This window comes from Aquarana catesbeiana, linkage group LG06, assembly GCF_042186555.1.
Source record: "Aquarana catesbeiana isolate 2022-GZ linkage group LG06, ASM4218655v1, whole genome shotgun sequence".
Lineage (NCBI taxonomy): Eukaryota > Metazoa > Chordata > Amphibia > Anura > Ranidae > Aquarana > Aquarana catesbeiana.
The window spans coordinates 235028109-235051621 of NC_133329.1; the positions used below are offsets into that span (position 1 = coordinate 235028109).

The 23513-nt window shown below is 44.0% G+C and overlaps 1 protein-coding gene across 2 annotated transcripts in view; it reads right to left on the minus strand.

Moving 5' to 3' along the window:
• ARPC1A (actin related protein 2/3 complex subunit 1A) overlaps positions 1-23513 on the minus strand; it is a 90420-nt gene that overhangs the window by 41667 nt on the left and 25240 nt on the right. For both annotated transcript variants that reach the window (XM_073633077.1, XM_073633076.1), the window contains exons 3-5: positions 15008-15112; positions 12020-12242; positions 3907-4014 (exon numbers count right to left, since the gene is read on the minus strand). In XM_073633077.1, coding sequence (XP_073489178.1) covers positions 3907-4014; positions 12020-12242; positions 15008-15112 — 436 coding nt within the window. The remainder of the gene's footprint in view (positions 1-3906; positions 4015-12019; positions 12243-15007; positions 15113-23513) is intronic.

Here is a 23513-nt window from a genome sequence, read left to right on the forward strand (position 1 = left end):
GTTTTCAGGGTCAACTGCATCTTCTCTATTTTCTCCTGGGGTAGAAAAAGTCTCTGTTCCATCGAGTCTATTTCGTACCCCAGAAACCTTACCCTTTGAGATGGTATTAAGTTTGACTTCTGAAGATTGAGAAGCCATCCCAAACTTCTTAGATGTGTTTGAACTCTACTTGACCCTTTGAGTCTGCAACCAATAGCAGGTCGTCCAAATAGGGTACTATTGAAATCCCCTTCAGCCTCAGGGGCTCCAGAGATTCCGCCATCACCTTTGTGAATACCCTGGGAGAGGAGGAAAGACCGAAAGGCAGAGCCCGAAACTGCAGGTGCCAAATCCCCCCCCCCAGATTGACTGCGAGACGCGGGAACCTTTGTGATGGGGGCGCTATTGGTATATGGAGATAGGCATCTCTCAAATCGATGGAAGCCATATGACATTTGGGGGTTAGCAAGTTACTCACTGAGAAAATCGTATCCATCCTGAATTTTTTTTATTTTATGGATCGATTTAGAACTTTCAAATTGAGAATCAGGCGGAACTTTCCTGATGGCTTTTTGACCAGAAAAATGTGGGAGTAAAACCCCTTCCCCTCTTGATCTTTCGGAACCTGGGAAATGACCTTCTGTTGCATCAGTTCCTGTAACAGAGACTTCATGGCCAGAGCTTTTTCCCAATCCTTTGGCAGGTTTGTGATGTAAAACCGATTTGGGGGGCTTTGTGAGAATTCCAATTGATAACCCCTTTTGATTAACCCCAGAATAAAAGGACTCTTTGTTGCTTTTTTCCCAAATTGGTAAGAAGTCCTGTAGTCTCCCCCCTACTAGATGGTCATTGTTTTTTTAGGGGTTTGTTCTGGGGTTCTAAAGAGTACCCCACCTCTACCTCTTCCTCTCTGAGAAGACCAGGGTCTCTTCTGTGTCTGGTCCTTTTCCTTATCGGCTTGTCGAAAAGGACGAAAATTTTTCCTCTGCTGTACAGTTTTCTTCTTCTGTGGGAAAGCTTTCTTCTTATCTGCTGTCCTGTCAAAGACAGTCTCCAGTTCTGGCCCAAACATCAGGTCTCCTGAAAAGGGAATTCCGCACAGTTTTACTTTAGAAGCTGAATCCCCTGACCAGGTCTTTAGCCAGAGTGCTCTTCTTGCTGAGTTAACAAGCGCAGAGGACCTGGCTGACATCCTGATAGATTCTGCAGAGGCATCTGCCATATATTTTACTGCCTTAAGCAGGGTAGGGAAGGACCCCAATAAGTCTTTTCTGGAGGTACCTGCAACTACATGATTTTTAAGTTGATCTAACCAACACTCCAGATTCCTAGCCACAACTGTAGCCGCCATTGCTGACTTAAGATTAGCTAGAGATGAGTCCCAGGCTTTCTTCAGTAGCCCATCTGCCCTCTTATCCATAGCATCTTTGAGAATACCCATGTCCTCAAAAGCTAAATCAGTTTTCCTAGATACTTGAGAAAAAGCAGCGTCTATCTTTGGTTTTTTATTCCACAACAGTTCCTCATTCTCCTCAAAAGGAAACCTCCTTTTGAGGGCTTTAGAAAAGAACTGTCCTTTCTGTCCTTCCATTCTTTTTTAATAGTGTCTGTTAACACTTTATGCACAGGGAACACCCTGTGTTTAATTTCCTCCAGCCCCAGGTACATCTTGTCATGCACGGACAGCTGGGATTTTTCTTCCTGGATCTCCAGGGTAGTATAAATTGCCTTGAGTAATTCATCCACCTCCTCAAGGGAAAGTTTATATCTAGATGATCTTGTCTCTTCTTCCACCTCCTCCTCCTCAGAATCAATGGTTGAGGGTGGAATGCTTTCCCTTTCCTCCTCCGACTCACTTTCCACCTGTCTGGAAGTGGACTGAGGGAAACTGGAGTGAGAACTCTGTTCTTGGCTGGAACTCTGTCCGTGTTTCACAAGGGAACGCACTGTCCCTAGGGTCTCTGCTAATTCCTTCCTCACAGAAGATAAGAGTTCTTTGCACTCTTGTGAGGATTCTTCTTTTACTAAATCCACAATGCAGGATTTGCACAGTGGTTTGGGCCAAGAGTCCCTTAAAGGATTTTTGCATGAGGGGCACTTTCTCCCTGTTCTCTCTGATTTGGCAGTAGCTTTCTGAAACAGAGAAACAAGAAAAAGCCAGGTCCTTAGAACTAAGGTCTCAGAGAAAAATAGTACCTCCAGCCAACACCCTAAGTGCCCAGAGTCTCACTCCTTTGCTGAACTGCTAATGGAAAAATTTTACCCCAAAGCATACAGCAGCAGGCTTTGAACCATATAAAGATAAAAACACCCAGTGACAAAAGGAAAGAGGTGCCACCGCACCTCTCCTACCTGGGCCTGGCCGGGAACCTGGACGCCTGCATCCGTCATTGCTGCTGACGATTCCGCTGTCTCCATAGTGAAATCCGCAGCTGCTGCACTGTGTACAAGGCTCCATGTGCCAAACAAATGGAAGTCCCGGCCAGAGGACCCGCCTCTTCCTCCTGCGTTCCAGCAGCAGGAACCAATCGCTGCTATGCCCCGCCGGAAGTCTTCGCCCACCGGAACTGGCGTCATCCGCTGTCTGGGATTCGGCGCCGCCATGCAGAGGCCTGGCATGGACGCTCTTACTGAGCACAACCGCGGCCCCCCGAACACCCCGGGTGGAAAAAACTTCCGGCAGGCCATTACTCCTGTGAGCCGGAGAAGGAAGGGACACCGGAGCACCCCCCTCACGTGCGGGAAGGAGCTGGGCTGGTCTGAGTACCCAAACGTGAAGGTCCTGCCAAAACCCTCTCCTTGGAGAGAGCGCAGCCCCTCTGGTTCCCCAAGCGGTGCTTCCACCATGGCGGAGCAAACACTAAAACTGACGGCATGGTGGAAGCAGCTGCTTTTTAAAAGGGGCGTTGTCACGCAGTGTTTCCTGTCTAAGAGGTGGAGCTGCGCTCTCTCCAACGTGCTGTCCTGAAAGGCGAAAGGAGAAAAAAGGGGTTAACGTACTATATCATTCCCTGATGTGGCCGTGACGTGACAATACGCGTTGGACTGGGTTAGACGGGCACCTGGAAGTGACATCAGGCCACGAGCTTGCTGCTGGTTTTTTTATCTAGTTTTTACCTGTAATGTGAGAACCTTAAAGCTGCAACCCCAATAAATTACCTAGTGTTTACATACTTCACTATTTAGGTCCCCTTTTCCTTTTTACTTCATTGCTCATGGATTTGGGAGGCTGTCCACAGCTACCGAGTTACACAGAGGCAATATAGCACTGTATATGAGGATCGTATATCAGGTTACCAAGGCAAATTAGGACACCAACCCCATCGATGTTTCCCTGGACACCATTGTACATGAAGAATACTAGGCGATAGCCACTGCAAGATCCCGGATTCACTCATCATCACTATTTACATCACGCTGTTACCTTAGGGTGGTAAGGTAAGGAGCCATTGCGCATTGAGGTGTTTATACACTGAAGAGGATTCACATCACTTATTCACTGAAAGACTGTATCTGCACAGATTGTCACTTGGAGCACAGCACTTTATTTATTGCACTTTATCAAGTTTTTCTGGATACCTATGTGCACTGTTGGACTCTATTTCTATACTGTGTCAGCATTAGCACTTTGATCATATTTTTCTATGTGATTTTTTCAATTTTCTGCGCATGTTGAATTCTATGCGATTATGTAGAATTTAGTATGCGATTTTTTAATGAAATTTTGCACATGGGAGGTGCACTTTATTTATGGTAATGAGCCATCATTCACTAGAGTGCAACACCACATATTGATTTTTATTTAACGTACTATAAACTTTAATATGCTCACAGACAGCTTCCGATTCTAATTTTTTAACTAATGTCTAAAAACGGAACAAAGATCAAATTATGTCAATAGTAACCAAATAAATAAAAATATTGTACCTAGTCTTGAAATCACAAGATCCTGCAGCCAGAAGTACATTATTTGGGTGCCAGTCCAGGCTTAGCACAGTAGAACGAATTGGTTTCTTGATGTGTTTGCTCACCCACCTGAGGAAGAGGAGACAGATATTTGTTGTAATACCCTTGAGTGTGACAGATTTAAAAGCCAATCCAAAAAAAAAAAAAAAAAAAAAAAAAAAAACTATTTTCGCACACCTTTACAGATTCTAAATAGAACACTTTTAGGAATTGTTCCACAGTGCCACCAGCTAAATAGATCAGCGGGGCTTGTTTTAAGCTGCATTTTACAGTTTGTTAAGAAATTGTAAATATTTCAATATGCATAATCTGACTACAGGTTCAGTTTAAAGTTGAAGTTGAGTCACCAGAAAGAAAGATGCAGTTAAAATGGAAAAAAAAAATCTGTTACAAGCATTACACACATTTACTTATACAAATAAATTGTAAAAGCATCATAAAACTATATTCTAAAATCAATTGCTCCACAGCCCAGCTTTTTTTTTTTTTTAAAGAAGCAATATTTAATAATAATAAACATTGGATTTCTGCAGTTGCCAGTAGAATCCATTCCTTGGAGTACAGCAAGGGACACGCCATTAGGGCTCCTTTACACTGCTCTGTAGCAAAATCGCAGTAAAAACATGATTTTTTGGATTGCCTACACCTGTGAAAAAAAATGGACATGCGAACAAAAAGGCACCAAACACACAAATCACTGTGTGTTTTTATCGCAATTTCATTAATTTCAATGGGAAGCTGCGTTTTTCAAAACCACACCAAGGATGCAGCAAGCAGGACTTTTCAAAACGCACTGCACCTGTAATGCAGTGGTGTGAAGAGTCCCATAGGATTTAAAAGGGAAACATTTTTCTTGCGAGGTAAAAACGTATGTGTGAAAGGGCCCTTAAATGGGTAAATGGACACTGGCAGACCAAACAGACAGGAAATCCTCCCCTCCCAGTCAGGAAGCTTTTCAGTTTTGTAGCAAGCAATGAACCTTCACGGATAGGGGACCCCTATGTCCTGTGATTTACTCCAAAAAATTAATTTTACAGGTTAGTACAAAAAATCTAAATTTTCTTTATCGTACTTCACGAGACACAGAGCAGGATATAATCATGACTACCTGGGATGTCCCAAAGCAATGCACTTGAGGGAAAGTAGACACAGAAGCAACCAAAAAGACTCAAGGAAAACTATGATACCCACAAAAAACTAGCCAAATGTGGTATGCTCAGCAGCCCTTCCGTTTGATTAGTAAAACATCATAAAAGTAAGTACTGACAACCAAGCTGCAGCCTTGCAGACCTGAGCAACTGACGCTTGATGTTGAATAGTCCAAGGGGTGCACATATTCCTACTCGAGTGAGCCTTGAAAAGGCGGAGTCTTACCCTTCAAGCCATAGGCTTTGGCAATAAGCTTAAGAAAAATAAGAGGTTGCGCTAATACTAATAAAGCATAATGAATAATTTACAATGAAGAAAAATTCATATGGTGATCATAAATAAATCAATGTGCAAAACTTAGTGATAAAAAAAGAAAAGTCCATAAAATGAAACATCAATTAAGTGTTATGAAAAGTCCATAAAATAAAACATCAGTAAAGTGTTATGAAACGTCCAAATCACCAACAATAGGTAAAAAAAATCCAGGTGATAAAAAATGGAGATCTGTGACAACAGGGAAAGGTCCACCACCAGATATGGAAGGGGTTGCTCCTTACCAGAAGGCCATGACCCCCCACTACAGAGGATCACAGCAAACAGAGATCTTTAAAGCCAAAATGGGAATTATCAGCAGTGTCCACCAGAGGTCATCTCGTCAGCAGCCACTCCAACGACCCGGGGCATAGATACCATAAAATAAAAGGGGCTCACATAGTGTAAAACCACTTAATTTTTAATAAAATAGATTAAAATACAGATGTACACTTACAGAGTGTCAATGGATAAACAGCCTTAAGTCCGGCTCCGTGGCCACCGGAGCTTGGACAAACCCGTCCTACTGGGAAGCAACTCGCTTGGGGGTGACGTCAGCGCGTCGTCTGGCTCCGCCCTACGCGTTTCGTGACATCACGTCTTCCAGGGGCACAGGAAGACGTGATGATGTCACGAAACGCGTAGGGCGGAGCCAGACGACGCGCTGACGTCACCCCCAAGCGAGTTGCTTCCCAGTAGGACGGGTTTGTCCGAGCTCCGGTGGCCACGGAGCCGGACTTAAGGCTGTTTATCCATTGACACTCTGTAAGTGTACATCTGTATTTTAATCTATTTTATTAAAAATTAAGTGGTTTTACACTATGTGAGCCCCTTTTATTTTATGGTATCTATGCCCCGGGTCGTTGGAGTGGCTGCTGACGAGATGACCTCTGGTGGACACTGCTGATAATTCCCATTTTGGCTTTAAAGATCTCTGTTTGCTGTGATCCTCTGTAGGGGGGGGGTCATGGCCTTCTGGTAAGGAGCAACCCCTTCCATATCTGGTGGTGGACCTTTCCCTGTTGTCACAGATCTCCATTTTTTATCACCTGGATTTTTTTTACCTATTGTTGGTGATTTGGACGTTTCATAACACTTTACTGATGTTTTATTTTATGGACTTTTCATAACACTTAATTGATGTTTCATTTTATGGACTTTTCTTTTTTACCACTAAGTTTTGCACATTGATTTATTTATGATCACCATATGAATTTTTCTTCATTGTAAATTATTCATTATGCTTTATTAGTATTAGCGCAACCTCTTATTTTTCTTATGCTTGTTTACAATTGATGTTTTTGTGAGGATTGCTGCTTTTCACAGCATTTTATTTACACTGGGTTTTTAGCGCAGTTTCTTTCACCATTTTTCTATATTTGGCAATAAGCTGAAGAATCCACTGCGAAATGGTCAAGTTAGAAGCAGCCTGGCCTTTCCTAGAACCCTCAGGCAGAATACATAATGTATCCAACTGCGTGACTGCTGCAGACATATTCAGATAAAGCTCGACAGCCCTGCACACATTCAATGTGTGCAGGGCTTTCTCCAACAGTGATTGAGGACTAGGAGGAAAAAAAAAAAAAATAAAAAAAAAAAAAAAAAAGGAAGGTATGAGAATATCCTCATTCATATGAAAACTTGAAACAACTTTCAGCAAGAATGACAGATGAGGACAAAGTGCACCTTGTCATGATGGAGACCTAAAAAGGGCTTTTTACAGGAAAGAGCCACCAGTTGTGACACTTGCCACAGTGATTGACATAAAAAAACAAAAACAAACCCTTCCAAATTGGTTTAAAAGGTGATTTCTGCAAAACAGACAAAGTCAGATGGACAAAGGGGAGACTTAACAGGTGGAACCACACAGGTTACACCCTGCACAAAAGTGTGCATCAATGAATGTGAGGCAATCAATCTCTGCAAATGAATTGCTTAGGCAGAGATCTGGCCTTTAATGGTACCTAAGGCCCGATTCATTTCCACCATTTGGAGGAAAGCCAAAATGCGTTCAATTACATATTTACAGGGATGAAACCATCTTGCTTCACACCAAGCTATACAAGACCTCTAGGTCTTATTATAAATCTTTCTGGACTTCAGAAAAGTAGCTATAACAATACCAGAGACCCCTCTGTCCCTTAAAACCAAGGTCTCAATAGCCAAGCCTTCAAAACGCAGCAACTGTAAAGCAGGATGCAATATTGGCCCCGGGACAGGGGATCTGGCCAGGTCAGCAGTGACCAAGGGCCATCCACCGCCAAGTTCGCAATGTTGGCATAGCGTGTACTTCTGGGACAAGCTGGTGCTACTAAAAATTACAGACTTTTTCTCCTCCTGGATCCTGCATAATAGACATGGAAGCAGCTGAACTGGCGGGAGGGCAAAAATTAGAAACTAGCATCCACCCCTATCACCTGTGCATCCCCGTCCTGGAGACAAACCTGTCCAGTTTCATACTGAATCTGGACGCTAGAAAATCTATGTCGGGGGTTCTCCAATGCTGACAAATTGCAGTGAACACCTCGGGATGAAGAGACCACTCCCCAGGGACCAACTGCTGACAACTGAGGAAGTCCGCCAAGTTCTTTACACCCGGGATATGAACTGCCAATAAGGCAGGAACACGATGTTCTGCCCAAACAAGAATATGATCCACTTTCATCTGGACAGGCCGACTCCTGATGCGTCCTGATAGTAGATATATAACAAGTAACACCAGCGCTAAAACATGGCCATCTGTGGATGGGGAGGAAAGGGCATGGTTAATGACATGGGATCTGAACCCAGTGCAGCTGGATGGCAGCCATCTCTGAAGAGTATGGATAAACAGTGTACAACAAAACAAACGGACCAGCGCTCAATGGGTTGAAGAGTAAACACAGTCTCACAGGAGACAGTTGAACATGATTAGTCCTAGTTTATTCAGTAATGCATGTAAAAGAACAATCCTGTTTTCAGACAGGAAGGGATATGAGGTAGGTAAAAAAGAAATCAACAGCTTACAGTTTCACAGAAGATCCATGGAGCAACAAGGAGCTGACGGCATTGGGGTTTAAAAAAGCCCAAGCCAATACCCCTGCTGCACTGCGGTCGAATGTGGAACACGCTCACCAGCGTGCGGGGAAGGGCTGGATGAGAAAGCGAAGATGATTGACAACGGAAAAGTGGAGACCCGAACCGTAAGCTGCACATGGCTGGGATGCCAAGTCCACTGGCGTACTGACAGGTGGAAGGGAGAGAGCCGCATTGCTGCAGTGTGGATGATGCTATACGTTCACAGCATCTAAAGCCCAATGGATGTGAATCCCAGCTGCGTGGGAGTGCCCCAAAACAATGTAGACCTCAGGGAGATGGAAAACCAGGGCTGGATGGGCCGATGTGGATGTCAGTCAGCGTTGCTGGGGTTCAATAGTAGATATATGTTACTGCCGTGGCCAGGGCGAGATGGACTGCTCAAAGCCCCAAAATATTGATGGACAATCCCCTCTTCTGGGGAGACCATGTCCCCCGCACTAATGAGAGCCCATGACAGCCCCCATGGTATTGGTAGTCAGCACTTTCCAAATGATTGGTAGAACGACTTCCCTTTCTCCAGATTCTGAGGGACCATCCACCAGTTAAATACCCAGAGCACAATGGGGTTTTAGAGACATTCAGCAGGCCAAAAACTGAATTCTTCTGTTCCAATGCAAAAGTATTTTCCTCTGTAGTGTTCTGTAATGGAAGTGTGTGCACAGCACCACCTCAAACGTGGCCACCATCTTCCCCAGCAGTCTCACGTAAAGACGAATAGACAGAAACCCAAGTCTTAGAATGGCCGTCTGATTTCTCAGAGAAAAAACTCTCTATAAGCATCCCTCATGTCTACTGATGAAAAAAAAAAAAAAAAAAAAAAAAAAAAAAAAATCCCCCTGCTGGAGTGATGCCACCACTGAATGCATCAATTAAATGCGAAAAGACTGCACTGTGAGAAACTTATTTAGATTATTGAGGTTCAGGATAGGCCGCACATTGCTGTTTGGCTTTGGAACCGTGAAGAGATTGGAGTAGAAGCCGAGGAATCTTTTGGTCACCGGAACCGGCTTGATCATCCCCTGAACAAAAAGTTGATAGAGCATCTAAAATAGAGAATCTCTTTTTTGCGGATCTAGAGGTATAATTGATCTCATAAAACGTGGAGTAAAAACATAATATCCAACCGGCATCGGTGGGAAATGTCAGACTGCATTCTGCTAGGCTTCTGCAAAACCAAGCAGCCTCCCCCTCACCCGCATGAGTGGGGACACACCTTCATAACGATGGTAAGGGCCTCCTTTGCCCTCGAATCTGGACTTTCTGCCCGGACCTGATTGCCTGGGAACACTGAAAAGATTGCCTAGAAGAGGAGGAACCGTCTGCCGGAGCAACTGACCCTCCATAAGCTGGATGCTTGTCCTTTTTCTTGAGTGGCAAAAGGAAGCCCTTTCCACCAGAGATCTTTGGATGCATTTATCCAAATCCTCCCTTAACAAGCGTTCCACATGAAAGGGAAAAACTCTAAGCAACTTTTTTCAGGGCAGTTCCGCAGACAAGGTTTTCAACCAAAGAACCCTCCACATGTGAGCAGACACCAGAGCAAAACTAGAAATCTGCTGGATAGAGTCTTTCAGGGCATGTATTGCAAAACACAGAGCCAGGGGCAGCTCTGCTAACCCTTCACCAGTGTCTGCCTCCACATAAGACGGGTCCTTTCTTACCAACCGCTTAATGCGATCCTTAAGGCTTTGGCAAATGCCAAAAGTTGCTACTGCAGGCTGAATAGCAAAGCCTGCCAAGGCAAAGGAGGCCTTCAACAGAGTCTCCAACCTTTTGTCAGCCCGGTCCTTAAAAACCTGGATATTATCCACCAGGCAAGTCAAATTCTTTTTAAAAGGAGAAGCATGGCCAAAGCTATTTTGGCCCTACTTCTCCTATGACTCACAGAGCCAGAAGTGCCGGTGGGTGACCTGGGAAGAGGAGATTCAAACCACGTGCAAACCACTTTAATTGTTACACAACAGCCCAAGGGAATCCTTTAGCTGCCAGGGTCACCCGCCCCCAGAGGCAGTACCCAGGTGTTCCAGCAGGGTCCAGCGCCACATGGCGACATTACGGGCGATTCCTGCAGACATGCATATCCATCATAGTGGGGCCCAGGTACCATCCTAGAGTCATAGTTGCAGGAATGGATTTGGCCGACAAATCTCCTGATCCCTGTGGGAATCACTTGAGAATCTGGTAACACTATACAGAGAGTTGAACTTCAGTGGCCATCACCTTTAGGAAACTGGTAAAACACAAGATTGTTTCTGAGTAGGAGGGATTATATGACTGACTGTTCGGTCTGCCAGTGTCCATTCACCTACAGGTGAAACATAACTTAGGTAGTCATATTTATAGCCTGCTCTGTGTCCCATGATGTATAATAAAGAAATGTGGTACACACAATGACAGAAATGAGATTTGCCCTGTAAGGGCTCACGCGGGTGTAAAAAAACTGGCAGAGCAACAACCAAGCTAGTCAAGGCAAAGGCTGGGAAATTTATAGAGAACACAAAAAAAAAGTCTAGTGGGTGTTTACTAGGCTTTTACTCAGTTTTCTAATTAAATTGAATTACAAGCATTTAAGCAGCTAGGAGCTAAAAAATACACTGCAGTGGATATTTTTACAGATGGAAAGTGATACTGGGGCTCTGGTAACCATAAATGTGTACACAAATGGATATTTTGCATTTTAAATCGTGACACAAGCATTTTTGCAAACCTAAAAAAACAAAAAACATACACAAAAAAAGAGACAGGTACTGTTGCTACTCTGCTGGGCACAATTTATTTCCCATCAGGTATGTGGAGGGGTGGATATGGACAGCTGCTTGATGAAAATGTATTGAATGCAATGGCCTGTTTAACAAATTTAATGTCAACCCTTTCACTCCCTCCCCTCTACCACATTTAATTTGTCGTATTTTTTTATTACTGCAGTTTTCAAAGACAAAATTCAATTTGTGGAACTCAAAATTCAAACTTAAAGTGGTTGTAAGCCCTTACATACACCAAGTGAAGTGACTGCCCTCAGGTGATACACAGAGATGAAACAAATCATTCTACATAAGTTGCACCTGTCTACCTACAGTCTTCCCTTCTCTACATCCATTCAAAGTGCTGAACTTTAAAGCTTGTCTGAGAGTTCAGGAAAAAAAGGGGGGGTGGAGAGCTGAAGTTACACTCTGCAGAGCTCAGTAAGGAGAACTCTGACAGCTGACTAGGGGGAAGGAACACATCCCCCCTTTCACACAGCACACAGGAACAGAGATGAGGCTGTCAATCTGCTGGAGGTCCATCTTGTCACCATTTTTCTCTGGGTATCAGGAAAACTTGTCAGAAATGATTCATGCTGATAGAGAAAGGAGGCAGCAGATAAAGACATTCTCCTAATTGAGACAAGTACACATTATAGAGGGATATGCTTTGTTCATATTTCATGTCTGTGGTTTACAACCACTTTAATCAAACAGCTGATCTTATAATACAATTTCTGTTTATGTCTATCCAGAATTCTAGGTGTATCTAGGATTCTAGGAGAAATGCTTACCAGTCGTTTTCTGACTCAAAGTAGCACACAGATATAAGTCTTGCTCCGCTCCCCACTGCAAACTTATTTTCCAAAGGTGACCACTTGACAAAGGTTGCTGCTCGATTTATACGCAAGATAACCAATGTAGGTTTCCATACGCCATCTTTTTGGCTCCACACATAAGCATTCCGATCAGCTCCACAAGTCACTATACGATCACTTTTTGGAGCCCAGTCTATGCCTTTAAAAAAAAAAAAAAGAAAAAAAAAATATTACATTTCGAAAATATATTTAACCACCACCAGTTATTTTACTGTGGGTGGGACGGGACATGCAGGCACAATCATGCACTCCGGTTTAGTGGAGTGCAGTGTGCCCCCACCCCCCCGGACACAACAGATTGCAGCTCCTGGGACCGGGCTGCTTTGAGCGATAAAAAAAATGAAGAAATTAAAGAAAACTGTGAAAATGTTTTTTTTCACAGTTATTATTTTAACAAGGTTTTTCACACACACACAATTACAATTACATCCCAAAACACATTCTGCTACTCCTCCCGAGTACGGGAATACCACAAACGTGAGATTTTTTGTTTTATAGCCTAGGAGGAGGTCCAAAATCCAAGGAGCACCTTTGGGTTTTCAAGGAGCATAAATGACACATCTAATTTCCTAACTACCTATAACATTTCTTTAATTACTGAAGTGCCAGGACAGAAGAAACGAACACACAATGGCCTAATTTTGGAAAGCAAACGCCCCAAGGTATCTTTTGAAAGCCATAGCGAGTCTTTTCAAGATTTCATTTTTGCCACAAGTTATTGGAAAATGCAGGATAGAAATTTTTTTTTTTTTTTACACAAAGTTGTCAATTAATAAGATATTAATTCAACAGATAAGCCTAGCCACACATAGGAGCTCAAAATCCAAGATCCACCTCTAGGGGCATACATTTTACACATCTAATTTACTGATTATCCATTACATTTATGGACACTGACTTGTTCAGATGTGAAAATATGGGACGATAAAACCTTGCAGTTGAGCCAAGGTTTTACTACCCCCCACGCAGTTGAGCCAAGGTTTTACTACCCCCCCAAACCACTCCCCTGTAGCTGCATCAGCTGGGGATGTACACATGCTGTAATGCGGCTCCAATGTTTTGCTTCTCAGCCATGGCAGAAATTATATTCTCTGTGGCTTTCAGTAGGTATAGCAACCATTGACTGCGACTCAAAAAAGCTAATTTCTGGGGTCCAAAGGGTTAAAGCAAGCAGTAAGGAGGCCATACAATGCCTTCTCACTGTCTGTCAAATGCTCTCTGAGGAGCAATCCAAACACTGATTGCTCTTCAGAGTGAACTGCACATGTGAATAAGGCCTTATGGTGACACTGGGACTGGTGTGGTGGTAACTAAATACACATACAAAAAAACCTTTGACTTCAAACCAGCATCAGTTCTTCTAGGCACACACAATGTTTGTGCACACAAAGTTTGAAGGAACTCGGCATTTAGGTTGTTTCAAACATTTTGGAGAACTAACCACAGATCTTCCATGAATGTAGGTTGCTTCTACATGTAATCCCAGACAGACTCAATGTTTAGATCAGGGCCAAACCATCACTTTCAGGACTCATTTTCTTTTTTGTGTTGAAGATCGTTCTTAATGACATTGGCTGTGTGTTTGGGGTCATTGTCCTGCTGCAGAATAAAACTGTGGCAAATCACACACAGCCCTGATGATATGGCATGATGGGGAAGTATCTGCCTGTATTGAAGACACCATTGAACGGGCAACGCTGAGGACCGTAGACGCAATGGTCAGCCTAGGAAACCTAATGCAGTAGATTAAAAACATCATGCTTACTTCCCTTTCGGAAAATGTCCAGTAGTGCCATCAGCACAGAACTGGGAAAAACCAGTTGGACCCAGGTGCATCCATCTATTGTCTGGATAAGTCTGGCTAGTAGTAGTTTTCATGGAGGAATTGCGGCTTAAAAGACATACCTCCGATGTGGAAACAAAGCTAAGAGACTCAATGATGCACAAAAACATAGGAACTGGGGTGCAGAAAAATGGCAGCAGGTGCTCTAGACCAATGAGTTAAAATTTAAAATTTTTGGCTGTTGCAGGGGGCAGTTTGTTTACAGGAGGGCTGGAAAGCCGTACAGTAATGAGTGTCCGCAGGCAACAGTGAAGCATGGTGGAGGTTCTTTGCAAGTTTGGCCCTGCATTTCTGCAATTGGAGTTGAGGATTTGGTCAGGATCAACGGTGTCCTCAATGCTGACTGATACTGGCAGACACTTTATCCATCATGCCATACCATCAGGGAGATGTGTGACTGGCCCTAAATTTTTTCTGTAGCAGGACAATGACCCAAAACATACAGCCAATGTCACCAAGATCAATCTTCAGAGTAAAGAAGAACAAGGAGCCTGGAAGTGATGGCTTTACCCCCACAGAGCCCTGATCTCAACATCGAGTCTGTCTGGGATTACATGAAGAGACTAGATAGATTTGAGGCAGGCTACATCCACAAAAGATCAGTGGCTAGGTCTCCCAGATGTTTGAAACATCTTGACGAGTTCCTTCAAAAATAAACTATTAATAATTCTATTTCTGAAAACATTCTTAATTTACAGCATTTTGTCACACATGCTTAAAACCTTTGCACAGTACTGTAACAAAAAATTAACGTAATAAAGTGTGGGCCTTTTTGTGGAACTCAAGTTTGACTTTTGTGGACAATGCTACCTCTTGGTACATGTAAAAGAGACTTCAAAATGTGCAACTGCTTTTACTATGGGTCTCATGTTTGTTTCATTGTAGCACATATAATGTCTATGTATTTTAACAATATCAACCCTGAAAAAAAAAAAGTAAGCAGAAATTCTTAAATATTCATGCTATGCGAATGACAGCATGCAACAAACACTGTATAAAGCAGGTGTTATCCCAAGTTGGCTGCAAACGTAAAAATACACTTTGATTTCTCCAGGTTATACCTGTAATGTGTCCATTGTGCTCCTTCAACTCATGAACCTTCACCCACTGGTTCCCATTTTGCTTGTAGATGTGTACCTCATGGTTATTGGGGCTTATTGCAATCTCTGTAAAACAAAAGAATACCAGCACATGACTTTTCTTTCAAAAACATTTTGAAAAAAATAAAAAAGCAATCAACACCATACTTTGCATCCATAACAAACATTTTCAAAAGGCTCATCTATACTTTCACTTAATGTAATAAAACTTTTTTTTTTTTTCAATGCTGGATGTATTAGAGTTGGGTTAACCACTTCAATACCTGGCACTTTTATCCCTTCCTGCCCAGGCCAATTTTGAGTTTCAGCGCTGTCCACTTTGAATGCCAATTGTGCGGTCATGCAGCACTATACCCAAACTAAATTTTTATCATTTTGTTCACACAAATAGAGCTTTCTTTTGGTTGTATTTAACCGCTTCAGCCCCGAAAGATTTGGCTGCTGAATGACCAGGCCATTTTTTGCGATTCAGCACTGTGTTGCTTTAACTGACAATTGCGCGGTCGTGCAACACTGTACCCAAACAAAATTGAAGTCCTTTTTTTTACCACAAATAGAGCTTTCTTTTGGCAGTATTTGATCATCTCTGCAGTTTCTATTTTTTGCACTATAAACAAAAACAGAGCGACAATTTTGAAAAAACACAATATTTTATACTTTTTGCTATAATAAATATCCCCATTTTTTTTTTTTTTTTAAAGAAGCGAATTTTTTCTCACTTTAGGCCGATATGCTTTCTTCTACATATTTTTGGTAATAAAAATCGCAATAAGCGTATATTGATTGGTTTGCGCAAAAGTTATAGCGTCTACAAAATAGGGGATAGATTTATAGCAATTTTATTATTATTATTTTTTTTACAAGTAATGGTGGCAATCTTCAATTTTTATCGGGACTGCGACATTATGGCGGACACTTGACACATTTTTGGGACCATTGGCATTTATACAGCGATCAGTGCTATAAAAATGCACTGATTACTGTAAAAATGTCACTGGCAGGGAAGGGGTTAAACACTAGGGGGCAATCAAGGGGTTAACTGTGTTTCCTCTCTGTGTTCTAACTGAAGGGGGATGGGACTGTCTAGGGGAGATGACAGATCGCTGTTCATACTTTTTATGAACACACGATCAGTCTCTTCTCCCCTCAGAGAACTGGGATCTGTGTGTTTACAGCAGGATGGCATGAAAGAAAGCCATCCGTTGTGTACAACTGTCATGTGACCTGCTATGATTGGTCATGGCGGTCACATGGTAACCGCAGATTGCGGCGCTGCATGGCCCTGAGATCAGTGCTTCCTGACAGGACTTCATATGATGTCCAGTCAGGATAACAAAGCCACCACCCGGCCGTCAATCTGCTATTGGCCGGGCGGGAACTTGTTAAACCCTTAGTACGTTATATTTTGTTGTCTGTGTCCTACTGAGGAGATTTCCCTTTACTTCCTGTTTTTGTCTTCAACAGGGAGTCAAAAGGAGACCTCCCTAAAGTGAGGGGAATTACCATTTTAGACAGTTGTCACAGCAACCTTTGTCCCCATTGGAAGATTTCACCTCACCTTTTGCCCTCAGGACAATACTAAAATACAGCCCATACTTTCTGCTGAAGTGACCTCAGTCCCCAGAACTAGTAGAGGGGTAAATCTTTCAGTAGGAACACAAACTGCACTAAAATTTTACAAGGGGTCTAACCTTTCTCCATTCTATTCAAAACAAAGATAAAAAGGTGTAGCCTTCACTCACACTTTAAAATGAAACTGCAGAAAAATAGTAGAAACACATGCATACTGTATATTGTCTTACCTACACAAGGATTTGTTTTGCCACCTGTGTAATTAATAAATGTCTACCAACGCAACAAGGTGACGCCACATTCTACGGAGTTACACTATATCTAAAGCCAAGTCTTTTTTAGACCCCTTTCACACTGGGCCTGCCCGTGAGTTAGCGGTAAAGCGCTGCTCATTTTAGCGGCACTTTACCGCTGTGAAAGCTGCGCGTAACCCCAAAGAATGGGTTAAAACCGCCAGTGTTGCGGCGCTTCTGAAGCACTCCCAAATCACCCCAAAGATGCTGCTTGCAGGACATTTTCTAACGTCCTGCAAGCGCACCGCCCCAGTGTGAAAGCACTCAGATTTTCACACTCGGGCTGCATGGGTGGCAGTTTTCAGGCGCTATTTCCAGTGCTAAAACGCCTGAAAACTGCCTCAGTGTGAAAGGGGTCTTAGGTTTGGATGGAGTGAGGAAGAGTTAAAACCCCTGTCAGTTTTTCTTTGCTGTCAATTTCCCACAGACAAAACAGGAAGTGAGAGAAAATCTGCGCTGATGCACTTAGAACAGGTGTCACCTTTGGAAGATTTACCCTCACTTGCTGTTTAGTAACAATGGTAAAACTAAGAGTTTTCAAATCACTTGATGTCCCAGTGGTAGAAAAGTTTTGGCTTTCAATATACTTTTTTTTGCAAAATCTTTTTTATTAACCGCTTCAATACCGGGCCAATTCTGACACTTTGCTCCTACATGTAAAAATCATCATTTTTTTGGTAGAAAATTACATAGAACCCCCAAACATTATATATGTTTTTTTAGCAAAGACCCTAGAGAATACAATGGCGGTTGTTGCAACTTTTTATCTCACACAGTATTTGCGCAGGAATTTTTCGAACGCGTTTTTTTGGGGAAAAAAACTGTTTTGTGTTTAAAAAAAAACAAAACAGTAAAGTTAGACCAATGTTTTTGCATTTTGTGAAAGATGAAGTTACGCCGAGTAAATAGATACCTAACATGTCACGCTTCAAAATTGCACACGCTCGTGGAATGGCGCCAATGTTCGGTACTTAAAAATCCCCATAGGCGACACTTGAAATTTTTTTACTGGTTACATGTTTTGAGTTACAGAGGAGGTCTAGGGCCAAAATTATTGCTCTCGCTCCAACGTTCGCGGCGATACCTCACATGTATGGTTTGAACACCGTTTTCATATGTGGGTGGGACTTACGTATGCGTTCGCTTCTGCGTGCGAGCACATGGGGACAGCGGTGCTTTAAAATTGTAATAGCAATATGACATGTCAGGTGCTCTTAATAGTGAGATATGGGGTCAACAAGACCCCATATCTCACCACTAGGCTGGGAAGCCTGAAATTTAAAAAATATATATATATATATATATATATATATATATATATATATATATATATATATATATATATATATATAAATAAAACGATCGCCGCTTCCCAGCCGAAGTGGCGCCGTTTTTTTGAATGGAGAGGCCGGGCGTGACGTCATAACATCGTGCCCGACCTCCGACGATCATAGAGACTCCGGGGACCATCTGGTCCGCCGGAAATCTCTATGATCTACATCCGGCGCCGGCGGATCCACTCTCCGCCTCACCGATCGTAACGGTGAGTCGGAGCAAGCACCGGAGGGCGGCGGGAGGTGGGAGGACGTCCCCTCTCGCCTCCCATAGGAACGATCAAGCGGCGGAACGGCCGCTATGATCATTCCTATGGTGTAGAGATTCGCCGGCTGAAACCGGCAATATCTGAATGATGTCTGTAACTGTTCAGATATACCCGCTCAAAGCCCAGGACGTCATATGACGCCCTTGGTATTGAAGTGGTTAAGTTCTTCATTAGCATACAAAATTGCCCACACAGGGGCCAAACATTGCCCAAACAGGGGCAGATCCTCTAATACGGCAAGAAACCACAACAGGGCACATTATTCAACATAAAAAAAACTACCTCTGATGCAGTAACAGACCACAACAGGGCAGACCATACAACATAAACAACTTTACTTATCTATACCCCAATGTAGGGAGAGGTTTAGTTCAGGAGAATCTGTGCTCAGTATTGCAATGACAGGATAATGTGACATGAAAGTAATTGGGTCAATATACTAACATACTATAACCATAGTGTTAATCTAGGAGTTGGTTACTGCATCCGTTGCCGTGGTATTATCATCCAGCCAACAGGTCCATACCTTTTCAAATTTTTGTGGGCAACCCCTGCCCGAGTAGGTGGCTTTATAAAGAGGTAAACTGGCGTTCACTAGGTTTTTCCAGAATCTGACAGAGGGGGGAGTTGATTGTTTCCAGTCCATCGTGATGGCCTTATGTGCATAGTACAATAACAGGGATATGAGTATTTTCCTAGCTCTGAGCATTGACATTTGTTCAACCAGTCCCAGCAGACAATATTTAGGATCATAAGGGACACTAGTCTTAGTGACCTTAGCGATCACTTGGAGTACTTCTAATAATGTACGATTGCTGGGCAAACCCAGAAAATGTGAAAGAAGTCCCCTGGCTGGTAGGAGCAGCGCCAACACACCGGAGAATACGCCGGCAACATCTGGTGCAGCCTGTGGGGCGGGTAGTGAGCTCTGTGTATAATTTTGTATTGGACCAGTTTGTCCTTGGCTGAGACCAGAGGGGAGAATGGAAAATCTCAAATCTCCCTACAGTCATCCTCATCCAGCTCCGGTATGTCCCCCACCCATTTCCTGCGGAGGGAGAACAGCTCGGTGATAGCAGCAACCAGCAGGGACCCATAGATGTGAGACATGGGTTTCTCCAAGTCTTTTACCCGAAGGGTGGATTCGAGTTCAGAATATTCCAATATAATTGGTTGGCCTAAGAACTGACACCTGTAGGCGTGAGCGACCTGAAGATACCTGAAATGGGCCCGTGCAGGTAAATTAAATTTGGTATGCAATACATGAAAGGGAGTGAGCTCACCGTTGGTGATAACATGCTCAAGGGTCAGTATTTTGTATTTGGCCCAGGCCTGTGGATTTGGGATGGTATTGAACTGTGATAGGTTAGGGTTCTGCCACAGGGGGGTGTGAGGAGACCAGGAGTTCGGCTGGGGTGCCCTTAGCGCCTCACCCACCTTCCACGCCCACATAGTGGTGCACACAGAAGGGGTGAGGCAGTGAGGTGTTTTTGGCCCCCTGAATAGCAACCCCTTCAAGGCCTCCAGAGACCCCACTATAGCTGCCTCCAGCACCGTCGCACAATTGGTCAGGTCTGGCTGCAACCACCAATGGGCGGTTACAAGCTGAGCAAGAAATACTTATGGCAATCAGGGAGAGCCAAACCCCCACTGTCCACAGGCCTGGTCAGAGTGGTGTATTTGAATCTAGGTGGTTTAGACCCCCAAATAAAAGGAGAGTAAGGGTTGTTTAAGAGAATTAAAGAAGGTTTTGGTCAGCCATTGTGGGGAATTCCCAAAAATGTATGTAAATTCGGGGAGGACTTTAATTTTAACAAGGTTGATGCGTCATTTAAAAATAGCAGTAAATCATCCGCGTAAAGAGCCACTCTCTCCTCCAGCCAGCCCACAGACCTCGGCCGAGCCCCTGAGGGCCTCAGCAATAGGTTCCACGGCCAGGGTGAATAAGGCCGGGGAGAGAGGGCATCCCTGTCTGGTGCCCCTCTGCAGAGGGAACGGAGGAGACAGGGAGCCATTCATTTTAATGAATGCCAGGGGACCGGTGTACAGTGTGCGTATCCAGGCAATACATTTCATTGGGAAACCCATTCTTCTAAGCACCTCTCACAGATATACCCATTCCACCGTGTCAAATGCCTTCTCCATATCAAGGGTGGCAATAATCCTAGTGCCCTGGTTAGTATGGGGGCCATGAATATTAGAGAACAGTCTGCATATGTTAATGTCTGTCTTTAATGTCTTTATGCCTACCTGGCATAAAGCCCGTTTGATCAGAGTCAGAGATTTTATTACTCTATTAAGTCTAGTGGCCAGTAACTTGGTTAATATTTTTATGTCACAGTTTAGGAGTGCTATCGGCCTGTAGGAGGCGCACAACTTAGGGTCCTTATTAGGCTTTGGAATGAGAAAGATATGGGCTTCCCTCAGAGGACGGTAAGGAGCCCTGTTGGAGACAGGCTTGAAACATCTAAGCTAGTTTGGGGGCAAGCAGTTCTGTCTGGGCTCTATAATACTCTATGGGCAGTCCATCCGGCCTAGGGTCTTTCCTGCCGGGAAAGATCTAATGGCCATTGTGACTTCTTCTGGTGTGATCTCTGAAACAAGGAGTTGTCTTTTCGCATCAGAGAGCCATCCCAGTGCTAGCGTGTCCAACGTGGAGATCATAGGTGTAGGGTCAAAGCTATCAGGAAGTGAGGAAACATACAGAGAGGTATAAAACTTGGTGAATGCTGACAGAATATCCTCCTGAGAGGTGACTAATACTCCCTCTGCCGTGAGGATTTCTGATATAACTGCTAAGGGCCTATCCTGCTGTGCTAGCATCGCTAGTAGTTTGCTGTTCTTGTCTCCATGTTCAAAATATTCCTGTCTGCTATTTTGTATACCAAGCCTGGTGGTGTCTGAAACATGGAGGTGCAGTTCTCGCCTAAGCGATGAAAGGTGCTCGAAGATGGGGACCGTTGCCGAGGCTGAATATTGATTTAGAGCCTCCTCAACTTTGTGCTGCAGGTCAGAGACCTTGTCCCCAAGTTCCGCCCTCACCGCCGCCACAGCCGAGATATACTGACCGCTGCTGTGAGCTTTGGTAGCATCCCATGCTATCTCCAGGGAGGCTGACCACGCATTGTGCACCCAGTAGTCCTGCAAGGAGGGAGAAACCCTGTCGTGGACTGCCTCATTGATCCAATGGGGTTGTAACCTCCAGAGGGCTTTGCTCTGCGACCTGGTGGTCCTAATGGTCAACTTAAGAGGGTGGTCGTCAGATAGGCCAGAGGGAAGGTAATTGGCCTCCTGGATGTTGGCCAGGAGGGCAGCATTGGCAAAAGCCAAATCGATTCGGGAGGATGTTCTAAATGTGGATGAAAAGCAGGAGTACGTTCTATCATTGGGATGAAGCCACCGCCATGTCTCTTGGAACTCTGTTGCCTGAGCCCACGTACCAAGATCAGGATTGAAAGTAGATTGCGGGGAAGGTCTATCTAGGTCACAGGACAGTGTGGCATTAAAATCTCCCATGAACAGAACACACGCTGGGCAATGCGGAGCCAGCCTTTCATATAGTGTGTACAGAATGTGCATCTGGCTCGAAGGAGGCAGATAGACATTCACAATGACATATTTCTTGTTATAAATGCTCATCACCACCATAAAACAAATTTCCCCTGGGGATCCAATTGAACATCATGAATTACACATGGAACTTGTTTACTTATCAGTATAGACACCCCTTGAGAATATGAGGAGTAGGTCGCACAAAGCGCCCTTTGCACCCAGGGTTTTTTCAGAGCCAGAACCTTACTACCAGTTAATTGCGTCTCCTGCAGTAGCACTATGTGGGGGCTATGCAGTTTTAAGTATTGGAATAACAATGATCGTTTGTATTTGGAGTTAAGCCCCCTGACGTTCCACGACAGAATGGTCAGCAACTCAGCATCTGAGGGGGCCATCAAAAAACACCAGGGGGAAACAGAAGCAGGATGAGCCTAGCCAACCAGTAGATTTAAATAAACCCAAATTTGGCACATATATTCAGCAGCATTTGAGCAGCACAGTACATATTCATTTCTTTAAAGCAGAGAAACTCATCCTCCCAGAACACATAACACCCTACCCAAACATCATGAAAACCAAGTTCAGAGGCCAAAAAAATAGGCAAGAGAACCATACAAACGGATGTACGGTTTTGTCCCATAACTGGAAAAAAAAACAGAGTCCTTAGGTCACTGGGACCCCTAGAAGTTGGGCCGCAGGTGGATAAAACCTTTCCCAAGAAGTCCGTCTCAACTCAGGGAGGGGAATCCAAAGTGTGGGGATGGAAACAGGGGACAACAGGGGACGCTTCTGGTCAGAGGTGAGGTGATTCAGTGGCTGTCATTGGAGCTCCTCAGGCAGGAGTGATCGGCAGTCTAGCCAGCAACAGAAGACAAAACCATTCAATATGGGTAAAAGTGGAATGTAGCAGGGAGAAAGACTGGGGACAGAGAGTAATTAATGCTGGGAGTCATCAGGAGACAGTCCTTTTGAAGGGGGAAAGGGATACTTAGCTACTCCCTGCTGGCTGTAGTCAGTCATTTTTTCCTCTGCCGTATATAATTAGTGGGTATCCAGCCACGCCACTGCAGCCTCTGAGGTGTCAAAAAAACGAGTGCTGTCGCCATCAGTGATCCGTAGCCTGTTGGGATACAAAAGGCCAAATCAAAATCCCTTTTCTCGGAGCCGGCGTCTCACATCAGTAAAGGATTTGCGGCGTTGCTGTACTTCCTGAGAGAAGTCTGGGAAAAAGAGCAGTCCGGTATTTTCATACTTAAATTCAGGCATGGCACGTGCCGCCGCCAGGATGCGATCGCGGTAATTTAACAGCCGCAACAGGAAAGGGCGCGGAGGGGCCCCAGGCCTCGGAGGGAGCAGCGGGACCCTGTGGGCTCTCTCCACCACGAAGGTGGGCGGCATGTCCCCCAGGTTGAACAGGGTGGACAGCAACTGCTCAGTAAACTCAACG